This window comes from Mobula birostris, chromosome 2, assembly GCF_030028105.1.
Source record: "Mobula birostris isolate sMobBir1 chromosome 2, sMobBir1.hap1, whole genome shotgun sequence".
NCBI classification, from domain to species: domain Eukaryota; kingdom Metazoa; phylum Chordata; class Chondrichthyes; order Myliobatiformes; family Myliobatidae; genus Mobula; species Mobula birostris.
In genome coordinates, this window is record NC_092371.1 from 155,344,180 (window position 1) to 155,368,273 (window position 24,094).

Sequence of the window (24,094 nt, forward strand, 5' to 3'; positions counted from 1 at the left end):
ATGGAGGGATATGTACCAGGAGCATGCAGAAGGGATTAGTTTAATTGGTTCAACACAACATTGTGGACTGAAGGGCTTGGTTCTATGCTCTACTGTTCTACATTGTATTGTCTGATGTTACATTCATTAAACATACCATCCAATCCATGGACGCAAACTATTAGATGAATACCATCATCCAAGTTCTCATCGTTCTCCAAGCTGAAGTATGGGGTTTTGGAAGCTAAGTCAGGAATATCACTGTACATAAATCCAGGAAACTTCAGTAGCTTCAGCTCTTCTTTTGCCTGGAGAAATCTATGGTCAGAACAAATTTTGCAGTTTTATCAATACAATTATTTAATTGTAATGTTATAATGCTGAATGCTGTACATTCAATCTTCCTTGCTCAGTGCTACTGTTACTCAGAAACTCTTACTCAGTTTCCACAAACAATTTTGTTCACACATGACAAGCCATTAAAATTAATGCACAGAACACAAATGTTTTTGAAGAAACCTCAGACTTATGACTACTTCCAAGCATAAACTTCTACATAAAATTCTACAACATATATGCCTCAACTTAATCTGAAGGCAACTTTATATCCTATGACCACCAAAATATCAGGATCATAAAGGCTAGCCTCTGAATTACAAATGTAGCAAAGGCAACACTGACTTCTCCAACTTCTGTTAATGCCCTCCTCCCCCTCGTACCCCATCCGTTATTGATTTTATATATATATATATCTTTTTCTCCCTCTGTCCCTCTCACTATACCCCTTGCCCATCCTCTGGGCTTCACCCCTCCCCCCCTTTCTTTCTTCCTAGGCCTCCCGTCCCATGATCCTCTCATATCCCTTTTGCCAATCAACTGTACAGCTCTTGGCTCCATACCTCCCCCTCCTGTCTTCTCCTATCATTTCGGATCTCCCCCTCCCCCTCCTACTTTCAAATCTCTTACTACCTCTTCTTTCAGTTAGTCCTGACGAAGGGTCTCGGCCCGAAGTGTCGACTGTACCTCTTCCTAGAGATACTGCCTGGCCTGCTGCGTTCACCAGCAACATTTATGTGTGTTGCTTGAAATTGCAGCATCTGCAGATTTACTTGAAGTAGTTTTCATAAAACTAATCACAAACCAGTCAAGCTGTTGACAATTGGTACTGCTGCCTCATAGTTCCAGGGATCCAATGTTGATCCCGATGTTGGTGCTGTCTGTCCTGAGTTTGCACATTCTTCATGTGATTACTGTTGTTTCACCTGGGTGCTCTGCTTTTGCCAAATAACTTATGACCATGTCTTTGGGATAACTGACTATTATAAATTATCCCCTTTGAGTAGGGTATGGAAATGAGTATGGAAATAGGTATCTGAGAAAGAGAATGAGTTGCAAAAAAAGAAAATGAGAAAAATAGACTAATAAGCTATTTCTCTGAGGGGTTGTATTTCCCCTGAATTGCTCTTCAAATAAAACTACTGTACTTCCCAGCAATCCCCAATTATCCCTAGCCTAATCACGGGACAATTAACCTACTAACCAGTATGTCTTTGGATTGTGGGAGGAAACCAGAGCACCTGGAAAAACCCACGCATTCCGCAGGGAGGACAGACTCCTAATAGAGGATGCTGGAACCGAAATCCAAACTCCCAGCTGTACTGGCATCATACTAACCACTACGCTACTGTGAATCATGATAATAGTGAAGATAAATATATGGCTAGAGAGAGTGTAAAAGAGTGAATTCTGAGGGAGATGGGACTGCCAGAAGCTGAAGAGTGCATTATGGGAGAACTTGGATAAATGTGTTTGTGAAAAGATTCACAAATGCTTTTGGTAAAATTTAAATTAATTTGGCATGATGCTTGGCGAAGGAAGTTAACTATAAAAAGGAGAAAACATATCTGGAGAGATAAATAACTACAGAACGAGTATTGAGAGTTCTTAAGTTACAGCGAGGATGTACAAGATCGTCTTGGATGTACATACATTTATGAAATGCATTAAACAAAGTTGGCAAGCTGCAAGTGCAATTAATTATGTGGAATCACAATGTTGTGGCAAATATAGTGACCTGGTTTAAAAGACGACAGAATACATAATAAATATCAATGGATGCAAAATGGTCAGATCAGATAGGGGAGGGAATAAAAAAATGGGAGATGGGCAGCAGTATTGAATAAGGAGAATAATGTAGTGCTGGAGAGAGAGAGAATACCCCAGAATTAATGAGAAAAAAATTAAGAAATTTCAAAATTAAGAAATGGAAGTATGATTACACTAATAGGACTACTTTATAAGTTGTCAAGTAGAAGAGAGTACATAAGGAAGTAAATTCGTAGGGAAATCATAAAAATTATAGAATTGAATTGAGTTTACTCTATTTCTTACATCCTTCACATACATAGCCGGCTGGTGGCGTAGTGGCATCAGCGCCGGACTTCGGAGCGAAGGCTCCTGAATTCGCATCTAGCTGGCTCCCTTGCATGTTTTCCCTCTGTGCTGGGTTGAGCGTTGAGCTAGTAACTTGCCCTCGTAAAATTAAGAAAGCCTGCTAAAAAAACGCCGTCATGTTGGCGTCCCAACGACTTGTTCTTCACATACATGGCAGATGGAATACAACGTTGGTAAATGCGAGATCATCCACGTTGGAAGGAATAATAGAAGAGAAGAAGAAAGCCCTTAACTCTGAGTAGAGTCATCGGGATGCCGTCATGACGGCCTTTATTTAGCAGGCTTTCTTATTTTTACGAGGCCGAATTGCTAGCTCGACACTCAACCCAGCAAGGATGGAAAGCGTGCAAGGGAGCCGGCTGGATTCGAACCCAGGAGCCTTCGCTCTGAAGTCCGGCGCTGATGCCACTATGCCCCCAGCCAGCCAATAGAAGAGCAGATTACTATTTAAATGGTGAAAGATTGCAGCATGCTATTGTGCAGAGAGACTTGGGAGTGCTTGTGCATGAATCACAAAAAGTTGGCTTGCAGGTGCAACAGGTTATTAAGAAGGCAAATGGAATGTTGGCCTTCATTGCTAGAGGGATTGAATTCAAGAGCAGGGAGGTCATGCTGCAACTATACAGGCTACTGGTGAGACTGCATCTGGAACAATACTGTGTGCAATTCTGGTCTTCATACTTGAGAAAGGATACACTGGCTTTGGAGGCAGTGCAGAGGAGGTTCACCAGGTTGATTCCAGAGATGAAGGGGTTAATTTATGAGAAGACAGTGAGTCACCTGGGACTATACTCTCTGGAATTCAGAAGAATGAGAGGGGATCTTATAGAAACATACAAAATTTTGAAAGGGATAGATAAGATAGAAGTAGGAAAGTTGTTTTCATTGGTAGGTGAGAATAGAACTGGGGGACATTGCCTCAAGATTCAGGGGAGAAGATTCAGGATGGAAATGAGGAGAAACTGTTTTTCCCAGAGAGTGGTGAATCTGTGGAATTCTCTGCCCAGATAAGCAGCTGAGGCTTCTTCACTAAATATATTTAAGATACAGTTAGATAGATTTTTACATAGTAGGGGAATTAAGGGTTATGGGGAAAAGGCAGGTAGATGGAGCTGAGTTTACAGGTAGATCAGCCATGATCTTATTGAATAGTGGGTCAGGCTCGATGGGCCGGATGGACTACTCCTGCTCTTATTTCTTATATTCTTATTGTTCTTATGAGGAGTAAAAATCTTTACACCTCCATCTAAATGTACAATGTGCAATCATAGTAATTTATAATAAATAGAACAGTCAATGTAACATGGAATACGCTCAGATCAGCGCGAGTTAATCAGTCTGATGGCCTGGTGGAAGAAGCTGTCCCGGAGTCTGTTAGTCCTGGCTTTTATGCTGTGGTACCATTTCTCGGATGGTAGCAGCTTGAACAGGTTACAGTTGGGGTGACTCGGGTCCCCAATGATCCTACGGGTCCTTTTTCACACACCTGTCTTTGTCGATGTCCTGAATCATGGGAAGTTCACAACTATAGATGTGCTGGGCTGTCTGCACCACTCTCTGCAGAGTCCTGCGATTAAGGGAGGTACAGTTCCCATACCAAGCAGTGATGCAGCCAGTCAGGATGCTCTCAATTGTGCCCTTGTAGCAAGTTCTTACGATTTGGGGGCCCATACCAAACTTCCTCAACTGTCTGAGGTGAAAGAGGTGCTGTTGTGCCTTCGTCACCACACAGCTGGTGCGTACAGACCACGTGAGGTCCTCGGATGCTGAGGAACTTAAAGATGTTTACCCTCTCGACCCCAGATCATTGATATCAATAGGGGTTAGCCTGTCTCCATTCCTCCTGTAATCCACAACCAGCTCCTTTGTTTTTGCAACATTAAGGGAGTGGTTGTTTTCTTGACACCACTGTGTCAGAGAGATGATTTCTTCCCTGCAGGCCATCTTGTTATTGTTGTTAATGGAAATTAATAGTTGTGTTAATGAGTGGATTTGCTTAACCTTTGCAACAGGATGCAACCACTGAGGCCATTAATCCCATACTAATTCTTAGAAGAACATTCCCAATAGCCATAATTCTTCATTCATTTTCCTGTAAACTTGCAATTTATTCTCTCCCACATGCCCATCGAGTCACCTTTGAGTCTTTTGCCATCCACCTAAACAACGAGTAATTTACAGTGACTCATCAATCTATGCCAACCATAATGCCTATCTATACTAACCTAACTTTGCTGCATTAATTCCAATATCCCTGTTATGCCTTGCTCATTAAAGTACCTGTCCAGATGGTTCATAAATTCTATTTTCCTTCTTCCTTTGGAAGCTCATTCCAGATATTAATTACTTTTTGTGTGGAAAATATACCTCTTACATCTCTTTCCCTCACCTTAAACCTGTACCTTATAGTTTCAGACATCTCTACCATGAGGAATTTGAAGGTTTTTGAAGATTAGATAAAGGAAAAAAAGGAAACATACCATATGGCAGGTATTAGCAAGACCCATCAATAGTACAAAAAGTGCAGGAAGCATTTTAAAATGAAATTATGAAGGCATTATGAATACTACTGAATAGTATTCAATAAGCAAATGGAGTTTGTAGACAGGGTCTTGGCCTGAAACATCTAATGTCGATGACTCTCCAAACATGCTGCCTGACCTGCGGAGTTGCTCTAGTGCTTTATACTTGGAGAATTTAGTGAAGGAGAAAATGACACACAAGTCTCAATAAGTAAAGAGGAGGTACTAAATAAGCACTTTATATTAATCTTCACCATGGAAGAAGATACTATCTTCACCATCAAAGAAGATACTATTGAATCTCAGCAAAGAGAAATGCAATTAAGATAGAAAATTGACCAAGTAGCAAGAAACTAAAAATAATACATCAGCAGGAGTAAATCAAGGCAACTGGACTTGCTGTGTTGTCTAGGAGATGTTTCACCACTCATCAGAGAAGCCTCTTCAGTGAAGGGACCATGGAGTTCTCCAAGATTTGGGTATTTAGGTCAATGCTTTACTAAATATATAATGAGTTAGCCTCAGATGCCAGGACTCCATTTCCAAGTTTAAGAGACTACTAGACAGGTATATGGAGGAATTTAAGGTGGGGGCTTATACGGGAGGCAGAGTTTGAGGGTCAGCACAACATTGTGGGCCGAAGGGCCTGTACTGTGCTGTACTATTCTATGTTCTATGTTCAAATCTATAAATTTCACAAACTTGGAAACAAAGTGATCTACAAAGAAGGTAATAATAATGTTCAAGGAAGGAAAAGAGACCAATCAAATTCAATACTGAGAAATGTAAAATACTATATTTTTGAAAGAAAAACGAGAAAAGGCAACAATTATACAGGTACAATTCTAAAAGGGCTGCAAAAACCTGTATGATTTATTTAGAACAGAATGGCAGATTGAGAAAATAGCTCAAAGCCACCTCCAACGGGATCCCACAACCAAGCACATCTTTTCTCCCCCCCCCCGCTTTCCGCAGGGATCGCTCCCTACGTGACTCCCTTGTCCATTTGTCCCCCCCCATCCCTTCTCACTCATCTCCCTCCCGGCACTTATCCTTGTAAGCGGAACAAGTGCTACACCTGCCCTTACACTTCCTCCCTCACCACCATTCAGGGCCCCAGACAGTCCTTCCAGGTGAGGCGTCACTTCACCTGTGAGTCGGCTGGTGTGATTACCGCGTCCGGTGCTCCCGGTGTGGCCTTCTATATATTGGTGAGACCTGACGCAGTCTGGGAGACCGTTTCGATGAACACCTACGCTCTGTCCGCCAGAGAAAGCAGGATCTCCCGTGGCTTCACATTTTAATTCCACGTCCCATTCCCATTCTGATATGTCTACCCACGGCCTCCTCTACTGTCAAGATGTAGCCACACTCAGGTCGGAGGAACAGCACCTTATATTCCGTCTGGTTAGCCACCAACCTGATGGCATGAACACTGTTTTCTCTAACTTCAGTTAATGCCCCTCCTCCCCTTCTTATCCCATCCCTTATTTATTATTCCCCCCTCCAACTTTTTTTCTCTCTGTCCCTCTCCCAATCACTCCTTGCCTGCTCTCCATCTTCCTCTGGGCTCCCCTCCCCCTTTCTTTCTCCCTAGGCCTCTTGTCCCATGATCCTCCCCCTTCTCCAACTCTGTATCCCTTTTGCTGATTAACTGTCCAGCTCTTAGCTTCCTCCCTCCCCCTGCTGTCTTCTCCTATCATTTCGGATCTCCCCCTCCCCCTCCCACTTTCAAATCTCTTCTTTCAGTGAGTCCTGATGAAGGATCTTGGCCTGAAACATCAACTGTACTTCTTTCTATAGATGCTGCCTGGCCTGCTGCGTTCCACCAGCATTCTGTGTTTGTTGCTTGAATTTCCAGCATCTGCAGATTTTCTTGTTTGCGTTTACAAATGGAGGCACAGAGTTCAAGAGTAAAAATCTCGTGAGCACTCATCTCAGGCAATGAATCAGCCACGACTATAATAATATATCCACCTCTGAGTACCACACCTTTTCAAATATTTGAAGACTTGCAGAGGGTGCAGATTTGACGTAACAGTGGGGCTGTCCAGGTGGGTCAGGGCAGAATGAAGTGCCATGGAGATGGCGTCAGATTTGATTGACTGAAATGATTGCACAGATATGAACTCTGATCAGAAAATTAAACTGAAGAAGCTCAGTTTGCTCTTTTTGAAACAAGGAGGCTGTGAGATCTAATAGAGCTATTTAAGATTACAAGGATACAAAGACTGGATAGAGAGAAACTGTTCTCATTGTTATTGCACTCAAGCTTTGGGACATAAAGGTGAGTGGCAAAACAAGAGACAGTGACATGGGGACATTTTGTGTTTTTTTCCCCACACAAGAGATTAGAGTCTTGAATGCCCTGACCTACCTGGACAGCCCCAACTCTTATGTCAGAATGCTGTTCATTGACTTTAGTTCAGTATTCAATACCGCGATCCCTTCCAAGCTGACTGCCAAACTTCGCTAGCTTGGTATCAGCTCATCCCTCTGCAATTGGACCTTGGACTTTCTGACTAACAGACCCCAATCAGTTAAGTTAGACAACCTCTTCTCCTCCATTCTCACCCTGAATACTGGCATGCCTCAAGGCTGTGTGCTAAGCCCTCTTCTGTACTCCCTTTTCACCTATGACTGCGTTCCTGTACATGGTTCTAACTCCATAATCAAGTTCACAGACGACACCATGGTGGTTGGCCTGATCAGAGGGGATGACGAGACGGCCTACAGGGATGAGGTCCAGCACCTGGCCACATGATGTGCTGATAACAACTTGGCCCTCAACACCCAGGAGACCAAGGAGATTATTGTGGACTTCAGGCATGCTAGGAGCCACACTCATGTCCCCATCTACATCAAAGGAGCTGTAGTGGAGTGTGTATCAAGCTTCAAATTCCTTGGTGTCCACATTTCCGGTGATCTCACCTGGTCCCTGAACTCCTCCATCCTGATCAAAAAGGTGCAACAGTGCCTTTAGTTCCTGCTGAGCCATCAAGAAAGTTCACCTCTGTCCCAGGATACTGACGGACTTTTACCGCTGTACCATTGAGAACATACTCACCAACTGTATCTCAGTGTGGTATGGCAATTGTCCTGTATCGGACTGCAAAGCACTCCAGCGGGTGGTGAAAACTGCCCAGCAGATTATCGGAACCCAACTGCCCACCATTGAGAACACCTACCATAAACACTGCCTGGGCAGGGCGAAAAGCATTATCAAGGATGCATCTCACCTTAACTGTGGACTTGTTACTCTTCTTCCATCTGGTAGGCGCTGCAGGAGCCTTTGCTCCTGTACCAGCAGGCTCAGGAAGAGTTTCTTCCCTGAGGCTGTGACCCTGCTGAACCTCACATATCAGCGCTAAGCAGTATTGCACCCATACTGGACTGTCTCAGTACTTTTATACTTGTATGCTGTAGCACTTACTTTTTATTCACAGTTATTTTGTAAATAATACTATTCTTTTGCACTTCTGGTCAGATGCTAATTGCATTTCATTGGCTTCGTATCTGTACCCGGCACAATGACAATAAAGTTGAATCTAATCTAATCTGAAATGAAAGTTTTTGTAGGGAGAGGGCGGGGAGTGGGGCTCACTCTTTAAACTAGAGTGGGATTACTCTTACAAATAGAGCCTGTATAAATTCAATCAGCATTCTGTGACAAACTCAGCGTTGTCCAACAATTTGATTCACCCTGGGGTATCAAAAGAAGGGTATGGAGGTATGTCAACAAAAGCAAATGTATTTTGTGCCTGGAGATTTTTGTTTCACATGAACTGAGATTATCAGTGATGGGACAATGGAAAAAGTTTGTAAGTATTGATGCAGTCAACTTATCAAGATAACATTGGATGAATAGAGATACCTCTCAGCTATGTGAAGTACTTCGCCATGTATTCAACCTGAGCCTGAGGCTCCGGAGGGTTCCTGTATTGTGGAAGACGTCCTACCTCGTCCCTGTGCCGAAGATGCCGCGCCCCAGCGGCCTCAATGACCACAGACCGATGGCATTGACTTCCCACATCATGAAGACCCTGGAGAGACTTGTTCTGGAGCTGCTCCAGCCTATGGTCAGGCCACACTTAGATCCCCTCCAGTTCGCCTACCAGCCCCAACTAGGAGTTGAGGATGCCATCGTATACCTGCTGAACCGTGTCTACGCCCAGCTGGACATGCCAGCGAGCACTGTGAGGGTCATGTTTTTTGAATTCTCCAGTGCGTTCAACATCATCTGCCCTGCTCTGCTGGGGGAGAAGCAGACAGCGATGCAGGTAGATGCTTCCCTGGTATCATGGATTCTTGATTACCTGACTGGCAGACCACAGTACGTGTGCTTGCAACACTGTGTGTCCGACAGAGTGATCAGCAGCACTGGGGCTCCACAGAGGACTGTCTTGTCTCCCTTTCTCTTCACCATTTACACCTCGGACTTCAACTACTGCACAGAGTCTTGTCATCTTCAGAAGTTTTCGGATGACTCTGCTAGAGTTGGATGCATCAGCAAGGGAGATGAGGCTGAGTACAGGGCTACGGTAGGAAACTTTGTCACATGGTGTGAGCAGAATTATCTGCAGCTTAATGTGAAAAAGACTAAGGAGCTGGTGGTAGACCTGAAGAGAGCTAAGGTACTGGTGACCCCTGTTTCCATCCAGGGGGTCAGTGTGGACATGGTGGAGGATTACAAATACCTGGGGATACGAATTGACAATAAACTGGACTGGTCAAAGAATACTGAGGCTGTCTACAAGAAGGGTCAGGGCCGTCTCTATTTCCTGAGGAGACTGAGGTCCTTTAACATCTGCCGGACGATGCTGAGGATGTTCTACGAGTCCGTGGTGGCCAGTACTATCATGTTTGCTATTGTGTGCTGGGGTAGCAGGCTGAGGGTAGCAGACACCAACAAAATCAACAAACTCATTCGTAAGGCCAGTGATGTTGTGGGGATGGAACTGGACTCTCTCACGGTGGTGTCTGAAAAGAGGATGCTGTCTAAGTTGCATGCCATCTTGGTCAATGTCTCCCATCCACTACATATTGTACTGGGTGGGCACAGGAGTACATTCAACCAGAGACTCATTCCACCAAGATGCAGCACAGAGCGTCATAGGAAGTCATTCCTGTCTGTGGCCATCAAACTTTACAACTCCTCCCTTGGAGGGTTAGACACCCTGTGCCGATAGGCTGGTCCTGGACTTATTTCATAATTTACTGGCATAATTTACATATTACTATTTAACTATTTATGGTTCTATGACTATTTATTATTTATGGTGCAACTGTAACGAAAACCAATTTCCCCTGGGATCAATAAAGTATGACTATGACTATGACTAATACAATAAAGATAAAGGCTGATTTAGTATCTATGTTGTCTAGTCAATAGCATATTAATGACAGTGGAGGGGTTTAAGACAGATCAGTCGGAATTACTAAAATTACTGAGGGTTAAATATGATGTGTAAATACTTAGAAGTGCAATTGTACAACGACATTCTTACAAAACTGTACAGGAAACGAGTGACACAGGAGGATGGAATGATTAACAACATTATGTTGAAGTTTGAAACAAAATATAAAAAACTTGTTCACACTTACGAATGTGTTCATAACTAAGGATCAAGCAACAGAAGGGTGTAAGACAACAAACAACTAGGTGTGAAAAGGAAGGTAAGTAAGTAGAAGCCAGAAGACTCTTTCTGATGAAGTGTCTCGACCTGAACATATATGTTGCATTTCTTTCCATCTGTCTTCTCTGTCTGATTTACTTCGATCTTACGTGCCATTTATCAACAATAATAGTATTCAGTCCAATTGTCTTGGCTTATCCATTTAATTTCTGCTCCTATTTAATGCCTGTTGTAAATTATTAACATTAATGCAAAGATGATGTTCAAATCTTCACTCATCAAAACATACATTTCAGAAGCCAAAGGATTCTTTATCTATCTTTTCTACTTGTAATACAAATGTAATATATAGCTTCCTCAGATGTAGACAAGAATTACTTAGTTCCTATTATCTTTGAAAGATTGTTTGCTATTTTACTAGTTCCTTTAAACTCAACCAACTAAAACTGGTCCATTTAACTACCTGACTCATTGTCTGAGCAAGATCAACAATTTATCTTTTCAAAAAACTGCAGCCTTAAGCCACCTACACTGAATAGAGAATATGAACAACTTCCTTCTTGATTTGTTTAATTTTGCATTCCATTTTGTCCTGCGCCAGTCAGTATGTATACAGCAGGGTCTCACAAAGAACAGTAAGATACATGACTGATCCTGTGTTACCTAATGAGGGATAAATTCTGACCAAGTTGCTGTCACAAATCCCCTGCTTAGCTCTGAAAAGAACTAGAGGTCTCCGACATCCCTGAAAGGACAAAGTCATCTTGGTTGAATGTGTTGCTCAAACATTCTAAAGTAATGTATTATTATATGTTTCAAAGCAAATTTGAAAGCAATGGAGTTCTCTGATTGCAAAGAGAAAGACCTATGGAAAAACAAAACTACTTACATGTGCATTTGTTCTTTTGAAGCCGCATCCTCGTACCAGGAAACTGATTCAACAGAGCTCGAGACAGCACCGATTGGTTGTTTTGTAATTGCTTCAGGTTTACTTCTAGAACATGGTCCACTGATAGATGGGGAATCTCTGACAACTGACGAAAATGATAAACAAGTAGGAATGCATGGCCCTGGCAAGCTTGCTCCTGTAGTATGATCAGCATTAATTAGCTCAGATCTGACTATATAATTTCCATCACACACAGCATCATTGTCAGCTTCATAATAACCATTTTCTATCATTTCTTGTTCTTCTTCATCTTCTAGTTGTGCAAGAGTAACAGGGCCAAAAGTCTCCTTTTGAGGACTTGTGCGCCAGCTGCCACCACCACCAGGACTAATATCAGAAAGATCAGTACTGCTTCTTGATCCAAAATAATTCTCTACTAATCCTTGCTTTACAATGTCAATGCTGCTGGTAGCTGAGAGGGTTGTCTGCACTCTACCTTCTGCTTCCTGAAGATCTGGAATTTCGAACACTTGAATTACATCTGCAAGCTCTTTTGTTTGCAATTCTGGATCCACACTCTGGCCAAACTCTGTCACATCTGAAGTAGGACAGCTTGGTTCATCAAGATGAATAACTTCAGAGTTCAGTTTAATTATATGTTCTGTGGTTGCCTTCTCCAAATTGAATACTTCAACGAAGTCTTGAATCTCTCTACAAGTATTATCACAACTAATATCTTGATGTTGATTGTTGGTGTTACTTTCTTGTCTAGCAACACAGTTATAAAATTCATTAGAAATTACAGAAGCATGAGGAGCTGGTTCTGTAGACCCTGAACATTCAAAGAATGTAACACTTTCTTCTTGAACAATGACACTGGATTTTTTCATTTTTGATTTTAACTGGTCTGATTCGGCTAATATGAGCTTAGGTTGTTCATTGTTTGCTTGTTGAGCAAGAATGGTAGCAGCTTTCAAACTTTCATCAACTGGTTGTGCATCATCATCCTCATCTGATGGTAAAGAATTTATAGAAGTCAAAGATGATTGTATTTCACTTACAGCACTCGTACTCTCTGTACAGTGGCTTTCAATTACATTCCTTAAACTTAAATCTGGTTTTAGTAGCAGCTGCATACAAGACTTTTCATTAAACGCAACTTTTTCCAAAACTGGCTCAGAGACTAAATCTGAATCTGGTTGAAATGCAAAAGAACTTGGTTCACTTTCAATGCCTGAATCTGAAATTCTGGAAGAAGAGCAAGTGACTATAACGTCTGGCAATTTAACAGCATCTCCACTTACTACCAAATTAAAAGACTTTGTACATGCATTTGGCACTGTGCTTTCAGATGTAATAGGATGTAGTGGATCTTTTTCCAATAGTAAAGAAGTAGGTTTAGAATCCAGGGGCTGAGGCTCAGGAGATGAACAAATATCTTGATCATAACTTTTAACAGGGATCTTGGGAGCTGGCAATATTGTTACTTTTTCCCCTTCATATGTGCATTTAGTTTGTGGCTTGACTTGAATACATTTGACTCCTGATGCTGGTGCTATTTGCTGGCTATTGAAATAATCAGATGAATTTTCAGTTGCTCTTGCACCTGAAGCCTCAGGACCTGCCTGGAATACATCTAATGAAGCAAATGTGCAAGATTCTATTTTGCGATTATTGTTGCAACCAAATTCATTGAGGTTTTTAGCTTTTGTAGTCTCTGTGTTTTTTTCCATACTTGCCAGAAGAGGTATCAGTTCTTTATGCTGACATAATAACTCACTATTTACTTCGGACCTATCATCGAGTTGTCTGCTTGTGGGTACCTGCCCATCTTTTGGACATATTGAAAGCCCATCTTCAGATTTACTGTTTTCTCCCAAGTTTGAATTTTTTAAGCACTTATAGCCAACCAATATCACTGAATCCTTGGAATTCTGTTTCACTAATTTTTTGCTGTTGTCAGACTTAATTGTCTTCTTAAGTTTTACAACTTTTACTTTTGATTTGCTGTGTTCTTCAGCTTTTGTCTTATGCTGTTTTGTCAGCGGCTTCTCACTTTCTGTATGTTTAACGTGGTAGAGGCTTGCTGGTCTTGCTCTAAAATCAGGACTAGAAATACTTGAAGGGTTACAATCTTTTGAGTCAGATTTTTCCAGTTTGACAGAAAAAGATGATCTTCTTAAGTTCTGAACTCCGCTCCAGGGAACATCCAAGTCTTTCAAAGAAACAGCAAATCAGAAATAAATAAACCAGAGATTTTTATTTAATTATGATGCATTACAAAAGTGTTTCAAATTCATTGCTATAAAATTTGAGTGAAATTTCAAAAGGGCTACCTACAAAAGGATATTTAAGATTTATTCAAATCTTGAATGCAATAAATACAGAATGTAGCAGGAATTCAGAATTGAGGTTACTGTTAGTTACACCATTACCTTACTGATTGATGGAGCAGGGTCAAGGGGCTGACGAGGCTACTTTTGATATGAAATGGTGGAATATGGTTGATATTCATGAAGAAATCATTTACTATAAATTGACATCAAGATCAGCACAACATTATGGGTCAAATGGCCTGTCCATATCTCTACCATTCTATGTTTGTTCTGTAATTGTACTTTTGTGTATATCAGAAGGTGTAACACCAATACAAGAAAATAGCACATAATGAATGCCGTAATAATGATCACAAACTGTATTTACATTTCTTATATTCTAAAAAGAACCAATTCATCACAATGGTTAAGATTTCATTTGGATTATTTACAAACAATTCAATCCTGTTTGAACCTAACTTGTAAATAAGTGTTTCAAATCCATAAGAAATCTAATTCAGTAAAACAAAACAAATTTCCAAAATACAATATAAATTTATTGGAATAAAATTTATCAGTCGAGGGATAGCGATAATGTTGCAGCCCTATTAGACCACACTTGGAGTATTGCGTTTGTTTTTAGTCACCTTACTACAGGAAGGACGCAGCAGCATTAGAGAGGGTGCAGATGAGATTGACAAGGATGGTACTTGGATTAGAGATCACGTCTGATGAGGAAAGGTTGAGCGAGCTGTGGCTCACTTTCTGGAGCAAAGGAGAATGAGTGGCGACTTGTTAGAGACCTGAAAAACTGCAATATCCCCATTTACTCTCAGGAAACCCGAAGGCTCTTCAAAATGGAAAAGAAGTACTTGGGATGGTATTGAGAACCTCAGGTCAGAAGCACACACAAACACTGTGAAAGTGGCAAAAGGAGCACATGAAACTACCCATCTGCCTGTGTCATCAGAAACCGCTCTGACCCCACCTGTTGTTTCTACACTGGCCTCAACAATCAACTAAGAACTCACAGAAACAGTGTGGAAGTACATCCTCAATTCTAAAGCATCACTAAGGAGTTTGAAGTGTGCCCCATCAGTGAATTAAAGTGTGGGAAGAAGAGGTGACTTCACACTGACCCGTGGCTGAAGATTAAAAAAGCAGAGCTTTGAGGCAGTTTTTGGAGGTTGATTTGTGCCCAATCAGTGAACAGAATTCATTATCAAGGGAGAATAAAATACGGCAGGTGCAAGTAGAGTGGCCATTGTGTAAGTGGCCAGTGTTAGAGTGGGGAGGCTTTGGCTTTTCAGTCTTGGGTGAATTTGGTAAATTTCTTCTTCTTTATTCTTCATTACTCATCTGTTAGGGTACGATTAGTGCAGTGAAAATGGCTCTAGGGGCTGTATGTTGATTAAACTTGAACTTGAAGTTAAATGCCATGAAAGTATTAAAAACTAAAAAGCACCATCAAACTGATTAAATATTTTTTACCTTCTGGGAATGAATCCAAATATCGATCCTCAAAGATAATGGGCAATGAGCTAAAGTCACCATCTAGTTCTGCACATTCCACGGGAAGAGGTGGAAGGGAATTAAAATAGGTAGAATTCTTTACCGCGGCAGCCATATGCCCATGACTTTGTGCACTGAAATTACCAAAAAATTGTATACATTAAAGGTGAAATAAGATATATTTTCGGATACGTTAAGAATACAATATTCTCGGCAAAAAATGAGCAGTCAGAAAACATGACTTTTTTTTAAACAGCATATTAAACTAAAATACCTTATAATTGTGCTATTAATCTTTATAGATTGGTGTTATCAATTTATAATTAAATGCATGCTTTTAATTCCCAAAGAACTTTACAAAAATGATACAAAAATATTCCAAAATTATCGAGTATTTTAATTCTTAATTTCAAAGATTTAATTAAAACATGGCAGTTCATGTTATATAATATTCTAGACAAAGGAGCAGAAGTAGATTACCTGGCCCTTTAAACTGTTTGCCACTAAATACAATCATAGCTGATCCTCTATGTGATTTTTCTGCTCTCTGCTCTCTAACAGTACCTCTTGTATTTCTCTAAAATTATAATTTTACCTTAATACAAGAGTTTCTAACTAATAATAAACACAAGTGATTTTGCAGATGCTGAAAATCCAGAGCAACACACACAAACTGCTGGAGGAACTCAGCAGGTCAGGCAGCATCTATGGAAATGAACAAACAGTCGACACTTTGGGCTGAGATCCTTCATCACAACTGGAAATGAAAGGCAAAGATGCCAGAATAAAAAGGTGGAGGGAGGAGGAGGAGGACAAGCTAGAAGGTGATAGGTGAAGCTAGATGGGTGAGGGAGAAGGGATGAGGCAAGAAGCTGGGAAGCGATAGGTGGAAAATTCAAAGGGTTGGAGAAGAAGGAATCTGATAGGAGAGGAGAGTGGACCATGAGAAAAAGGGAAGGAGGAAGAGCACCAGGCAGGTGAAAAGAGGTAAGACGCCAGAATGGGAAATAGGTGAGGGAAGGGGAGGGAAAATACCAATAAGAGATATCATTGTTCATGCCATCAAATTGTAAGCTACCTAGACAGAATATGAGGCATTGCTGTTCCACCCAGAGAGTCGCCTCATCACAGCAGAAGAGGAAGCCATGGACTGACATGTTAGAATGTGAATGGGGATAGGAATGGGGGTTGGCCACTGCAAAATTATGTTCCTTGCGGGAGGAGTGGAGGTACTGTATCTGACAAAGCACTTCCCTAGTTTACGCTGGGTCTCACCAATATCAAGGAATCCGCCTCAGTCATGCCAGATACAAAAGACAAGCCCAAAAGGTTCACAGGTGAAGTGTTGTCTCCGCTGGAAGGACTGTTTGGGGCCCTGAATAGAGGTGACAGAGTAAATAATTGGGCATTTCTGTCACTTGCAGGTATAGGTACCAGGAAGGATTAATGAGGAGAGAGCGATCCCTGTGGAAAGTGAAAGGGTGGGAGGGGGGAAGATAAAGATGTGTTTTGTGGTAGGGCCCTGTCGAAAATGCTGGAAGTTGTGAAGAATGATGTGCTGGATACGGAGGCTGATAAACTGGTAGGTGAAGATAAGAGGGACTCTTTCCCTGTTAAGATGACAGGAAAATGGGGTGAGCACGTAAGTCCGGGAAATGAGGGAGATGTGGCTGAGGGTTGCATCAATTGCGGAGGAAGGGAAACCCCATTCTTTGAAGAAGGAGGATGTCTCTGATATCCTGGAAAGGAATGTTTCATCTTTATAACAGATGCTGTGGAAACAAAGGAATGAAAAAACGGAATAGTATTTTTACAGGAGAAGGTGGGAAGAGGTATAGTGAAGGTAGCCATGGGAATTGGTAGGTTTATAAAAGTTATCATTAGACAGTGTGTCTGCAGAGATGGAGAAAGCGGAGAGAAGTGTTAGAAATGGACAAGTGAATTTAAGGGCAAGGCGAAATTTGAAGACAATTTTGATGAAATTGACAAGCTCAGCATGAATGGGTGCATAAAACAGCACAATGCAGTTATCAAGGCAGTGCAGAAACAGTAGGGGAGCATTACCAGGGAAGGCTTGGAATGGTCGCTCATATGGATGACTACGGTTACACCTTGAGTTTAGAGAAAGTAGGAGGAGCCCAAGGAGAAATTATTGGGGGTGAGGACCAGTTCTGCCAGACGAAGGAGGGTGGTGGTGGAGGGGAACTGGTTGTGTCTTTTGTTAAGAAAGAAGTGGAAGGCTTTAAGGAGTTTTTGGATGGGGAAAAGTAGTATATAGGGATTGGACATCCCCTGTGAAAATGGGGTGATTAGGGCCAGGAAATTGAAAATTGTTAGGGAGTTTCCAATTCAATTGGCTACCCTCAAAGCCAATATACTATTTTTTGTCTTTCAGCAAAGCACTTGTCCTGTTATTCTTTGTAAAATAAAGATTTTGTAAATTTTTTCAGTGTGATGGACTGGACAGAATAAATACACAAGCTTTTGTTTTATTAAGTGATCTTTGAACAGATCATAGGCTGTACAGCAACCCAGCTGCTGCCTGACAACTTCAGTGACTCGGGTTCAATCCTGATCTTCGGTGCGGCTTGTGTGGAGTTTGCAGATTCACCACAGGATACACTGATTTCTTCCAATATCCCAAAGGTATGCTGTTTGGTTAACAAGAATTGTAAAATTGCACTGTAGAACAAGTAATTGGTAAAAGAATAAAAAATAGGGGGAGTTGATGGGCATGTGAGAGAGAAAATAAGTTGTAGAGCAAGGCAAAAATAAGGATTATTCTACCAAAAATGTGAACAGACTTGATGAACTGAATGGCCTCCTTCTGCATTGCAATAAATAAGTAAAAAGAAGAATGTATAACCATCTGATACTGGTTCACTTTTAAAGCTTAAGAGAAAAGTTGTGAAGTAAACTTCAGTAGGAAGACAACCTTCCCATTCCTGATAATGGAAAAACAAGTAAAAAATACATGCATCATGTCTGATGCTCCGGCAATTAAGTCTTCTCCCCAAAGTTCTGCTATAATGATTGATCAGGTAGTTGAGGAAAACTATACGTAAAAGAGGAAGCTCAGACAGAGCAGATGTAGAAAGGATATTTCCAATAGTGGGTGAGTCCAGGACCAAACAGCACAGCCTCAGAATACAAGGATGAGAGATGATTTCTTTAAAGCAGAGATGAGGAGGAATTTCTTTAGTCAGAGGGAGGTGAATCTGTGAAATTAATTGCTACAGATGGCTATGGAAATCAAGTCACTGGGTATATTTAAAGTGGAGGTTGACAGGTTCTTGATTAGTAAGGGCATCAAAGATTACAGGATTAAAGCAGGAGAATGAGGCTGAGAGGGAAATTAAATCAGCCACGATTGGATGAAACAGCAAACTTGATAGGTCGAATGGTCTAATTCTGCTCCTTTGGTAATGCTGATTCAAATATTTCTAGGTAAACCTTATTTCAACAATTAGAGGTCTTTAAAACTAAGACAAACTATTGTTGCAATATGTTTTATCTGTCTTTAAGAAGAAAGACGAAGCTGTTGATGTTAAAATCTACATCCAGGTGTATCCCAAATTGTTGTTGGATACACCTCCTATACTCCTTGATGCAGATTGATTTTGATGGCACAAAACTACTGTGGTGTGCCACTGGCTTTTGGGTCCGCTTGGTGAAGGAATCCATTGAAATAAAACTAGAGAATAATGATTTTTATAAAGATGAAGTTCTCACTCCATTAGAACTGGAATTCGATTGCAAACAAGGTAGAGCAGTAGAAATCTGATTGGTTGAAGATTAATCAATCAGGAAAGATAGATGACAGGGGTATATATACCACCGGACTAGATGTGCCTAGGTATCATTCCTGATGAAGATGGCAGTTTGTTATCAAAACGTTGGTTAAAATTGATACCTGTACCTGCGGGAAGCTCGAGAAGAGCTTATTCGTCAGATACGCTGGGAAAGCATTGGATTCTTTTTCAATGTTTAGTTATGTTTGCTCCTGGCATGATCTTAATGATCTGTGTCATGTAAATTATGTTTAATTTATGCTTTTCTTGTGAACGATACTTATGTGATGCTCTGTGCCTGTGTTGCTGCTACAAGTAAAATTTCCATTGCACCTGGATATCCATGCACTAATGCAAATGCTAATAAACATTGACTTTGTAACGGATGACATCTGTTATCGACTGCCTCTCAATTGCATTTGCAACTTCGCAGCAAATTGTGCCTGACTGCATTCAGGCATAAAGTAATAAGCAGCAAGGAGCATTTGTGACACAGGAGTGCCTATCAGTGACCTTGTTCAACAAGAGAGCATCCAATGACCTACCTTTGACATTCATTGCAATACTATTATCAGGTATATATGGATGTATGGGGTGTCAGGAAGAGGTAGCACCTCTGGTGGGGGAACATGTCGCGTCCTTTTCAAGACGGTTAGTCCACCTTTGGTCCCCACCTGGCACTCAGCTCTCACCTGTGGCTCCCTGTAGCTGTTTGCTTGCGACAGTGGCCACACCCCAGGCAACGGCTTCGATAAGCCGGCTAAACTAGGTGAGGATAGCTGACGGGTCTCAAACCTTCAGTGAGAGAGGGAGTCGTCTATCCTAGCATGTGAAGACAGACTCCGACGGATTGAGTGGACGAGACCAGTGGAAGGTCCAACGGTCAAGAAGCCGGTCTCTGTAAGCGTTGTGGAACGTGTAGAGCAGGACAAGACACAGAAGACGTCCTGGTCATCCACTGTGCCTAGTCCCATCTCGACTCTGTCTTGCCACTGGATGCAGATGGGAATTGGGAAGAGAGAGTGAGACTGACGCTGTGCAACTCTCCCTCACTTAAATCCAAATCACTCACTAGTCTCGACACCATCATAATGGTGTCAAGGTCCTCACTGACGCTGACGATGGACGAACACATTATCAGGTACCAGCAACATGCAGGTGGTCAGGTGGTCACCAACGACCAGAACTTTATCTGGTTGGTCATGACAGTTGGGGGGGGGAAGGGTGAGAACATTTGACCATTCAAATAGTCTATGTAATTTATAAAGGCAAAATGTCTCTAGTACATGAAATGAATCAAGATAATTTTCTGGAATGACATATTTTGAAAAGAACCTCAATAAAAACTGTTTTCAATCTGGCTGTATGTAATGAAATAGGTTTGCTTAATAATTGCATGGTCAAGGATTCTCTGCAGAACATTGATGATTATAATATAAAGTTTGAAAAAAAATTAAATCCACTCAAGCGACTTAAACTTAAATAAAAGCCACAGGGTAAGTATGAGGGCTGGCCGGATACATTTTATTGAGAAATCGTATTAGACACAATAATAGCAGTGCAATAAAGCCTGATATATAGAGGCATTTCATTATATGAACTCAGTTACACGTCACAAACTGCAAGAAATTCTGCAGCAATAAAATGAAGTGTGATTATTTCTTAGCGAAAATAAAAAAAATGTAGAATCAGACAATTGTTTTCTTGCTTTATGAAGAAACTCACATATTACTTACTGCAATTCTTGATATGCTAGAGCTGCTTGCCTTGGGTGCTCAATGCAGAAAAATGCTTCTGAAAATCTTCTTACCTAGCCAGTTAGACAGATTTAGAAGGATAAACTGCAACATCATTATTTAGTTTATTTCACCAAGTCTAGAATTAATTTTGTGCTTGAAGTATATGATAAAATACTCCTGATAAAGAGTTTTAATACTAAGTATGTTCAAATTAGGGGCAGGGACAAAAGCAGAACAATATTTGTATTGAACAGTAGCCATCAGTTAGAAACTTTTCAGATGAAGACCATATTACTCGCAGGGTTCTTGAGGTCAATCTTAATACAAAGTTATCTTGACAAGTCTGTCATTAAAATATTCAAATACACAAATGACAGAAATAGTAAATAACAAGGAAAATAGGAAAGATATTCAGAATGATATGCATTTTAGGTATGTGACAGGTGTGTTTTAAAGTGGGTCAATGTAAACTAATGCTATGGCAACATGGAACTGAAAAATATAGGGACTAAATGCAACAGTGATTCACTAATTTATCCGGATGGATATTGGGAGATCAAATGTAAAGGGACATTACATACTTAATGGCAGGACCCATTAACATTGCTGATTTACAAAATATTCTTTGGATCCAAGTCCATAGCTCCCTGAAAGTTGCTACACAAGGTGATAAAGGGTGATAAAGAAAGTGTATGGAATGCTTCCCTTCTGCACTCTCTCTCCAATGGTATGGGCTTGATATATCAAATGTCCTCCTTTTATAGTAAAAGGGGATAGAAAAATAACATTAAATGAGTACCAGAGTGTCAGTAGCCCACTATACTTCTCCCTTGAAATTAACTGGCTTTTCTAATAAACAGAATAAACAGAATTTTCAGTGAGATTTGGTACAGAAAGTTGAAATATTCTTTCATCCAGTTTGACAGAATATGATATACCATACAGGATTCTGAAGTAGAAAACATTCCAATACTTACAAACTTCAGCTTGTGATTATTGAAAAGGGAATGAGAATGGGACAAGTGAATCAGGTCACTCTGCTCGGTTAAACCAAACCATAGAAACTACAGCACAGAAACAGGCCTTTTGGCCCTTCTTGGCTGTGTCGAACCATTTTCTGCCTAGTCCCACTGACCTGCACACGGACCATATCCCTCCATACACCTCCCATCCATGTATCTGTCCAATTTATTCTTAAATGTTAATAAAGAACCCGCATTTACCACCTCATCTGGCAGCTCATTCCATATTCCCACCACTCTCTGTGTGAAGAAGCCCCCCCCTAATGTTCCCTTTAAACTTTCCCCCCCTCACCCTTAGCCCATGTCCTCTGGTTTTTTTCTCCCCTTGCCTCAGTAGAAAAAGCCTGCTTGCAAACAGTCCATTTCCATGCTGCAAACTTATATAAACTATATTTCCCTAATTCGAAATTAAAAGTTTACACAAGGACTGACAGCATACTTACTCGAAGTGCATGATGTTCCTTTGCTAACAATGCTGAAATCTCTTCTTGCAGTGACACAATCTCTAAAAACTGTGCCCAAAGAGCCATCAACAAAGAACAAAGTTGTGCAAGATCCATGTTCACCCACTCTGGTAGCTCATCAGGATTTTCCACTTTTTGCTGGAATTTCAAGATATATATTGTGAGCCTTAACAGGTAATTTAAAAAAGAAAACATGAACTTTGAAAAATAACACACTCATTGGTTCACAGAACTGCAGTGCTACTTAAAGGGGAAATATATCACCTTTATTTTCTCACATTCTTCTACAAGCACCATTCTTGCCAGTCAAAGAAACTACTTCATTTGCAGATGAAGTAATTCACATAACGAGAGGCAGATTAATTTACCTCACTATCCTCTAATAAACTGACAATGCGATCCATACACAAATGTAAAAAATATGAATGCATTAGATATTAATACAAAAATAATCAAGAGAAAATCTGCAGATGCTGGAAATCCAAGCAACACACACACCAAATGCTGGAGGAACTAAGCAGCCAGGGAGCATCAATGGAAAAGAATACCGTGGACGTTTTTGGCCGAGACACTTCATCAGGACTGATGAAGGGTCTTGGCCCGAAACATCAACTATTCTCTTTTCCATAGATGCTGCCTGGCCTGCTGAGTTCCTCCAGTATTTTGTGTGTGTTGTTTAATACAAAAATACTTTTATTTGGAGTTAAAACATTTAAATTGAAATTAGTGTTTTTATTGATGAAGATGAAGCTAAGCCAATAAAAAATGCTTACTTAGGTTTATTTTACATTGTTGCATAATTCATTGAGGTCTTATTGAGTTCTGTTGCTCTTTCTTTCGTAAACACCGAAGAATTTGCTACATTATGCAATGTAGTTTGTAATTCTGAAGCTGCCATTATATATTCACAAATCAGAAAGCAGATAACTATATTAGAAAATTTGAGTATCATGTATGACATACATGATTTTTTATTCACTTGATCTAGAAATACATATTTTTCATCGTATTAAAGACTATAACATATTCTCTAGTCTCAGATAGAAACATAGAAACACAGTACAGGCCCTTCGACCCACAAAGCTGCGCCGAACATGTCCTTATTTTAGAAGTGATCTCAGGTTACCCATAGTCCTCTATTTTTCTGAGCTCCATGTACCTATCCAGGAGTCTCTTAAAAGACCCTACTGTATCTGCCTCCACCACCGTTGCTGACAGCCCATTCAATGCACTCATCACTCTCTGCGTAAAAAACTTACCCCTGACATCTCCTCTGTACTTACTTCCAAGCACCTAAAAAACGGTGCCCTCTCATGCGAGCCATTTCAGCTCTGGGGAAAAGCCTCTGACTATCCACATGATCAATGCCTCTTATCATCTTACACATCTCTATTAGGTCACCTCTCATCCTCTGTCACTTCAAGGAGAAAAGGCTCAGTTCACTCAACCTATTCTCATAAGCCATGCTCCCCAATCCAGGCAACACCCTTGTAAGTCTACTCTGCACCCTTTCTATGGTTTCCACATCCTTCCTATGGTGAGGTGACCAGAACTGAGCACAGTACTCCAAGTGAGGTCTGACCAGGGTCCTATATAGCTGCAACATTACCTCTCGGCTCCTATACTCAATCCCATGATTGATGGCCAATGCACAGAGTCTTAACCACAGAGTCAACCTGCGCAGTAGCTTTGAGTGTCCTATGTACCATTAGTACTATATTCTGTCATCGTATTTGACCTACCAAAATGAACCACCTCACACTGATCTGGG

General features: G+C 40.9%; 1 protein-coding gene across 8 annotated transcripts in view; it reads right to left on the minus strand.

Moving 5' to 3' along the window:
* fam135a (family with sequence similarity 135 member A) overlaps window positions 1-24,094 on the minus strand; it is a 120,414-nt gene that overhangs the window by 23,680 nt on the left and 72,640 nt on the right. For all 8 annotated transcript variants that reach the window (XR_011884553.1, XM_072250438.1, XM_072250432.1 and 5 more), the window contains 5 exons: window positions 22,303-22,461; window positions 20,835-20,908; window positions 15,287-15,441; window positions 11,481-13,695; window positions 137-297 (listed from right to left, as the gene is read on the minus strand). Coding sequence is in view for 7 of the 8 variants with exons in the window: in XM_072250438.1 (XP_072106539.1) it covers window positions 137-297; window positions 11,481-13,695; window positions 15,287-15,441; window positions 20,835-20,908; window positions 22,303-22,461 (2,764 nt within the window). In the remaining variant the exon portion in view is untranslated. The remainder of the gene's footprint in view (window positions 1-136; window positions 298-11,480; window positions 13,696-15,286; window positions 15,442-20,834; window positions 20,909-22,302; window positions 22,462-24,094) is intronic.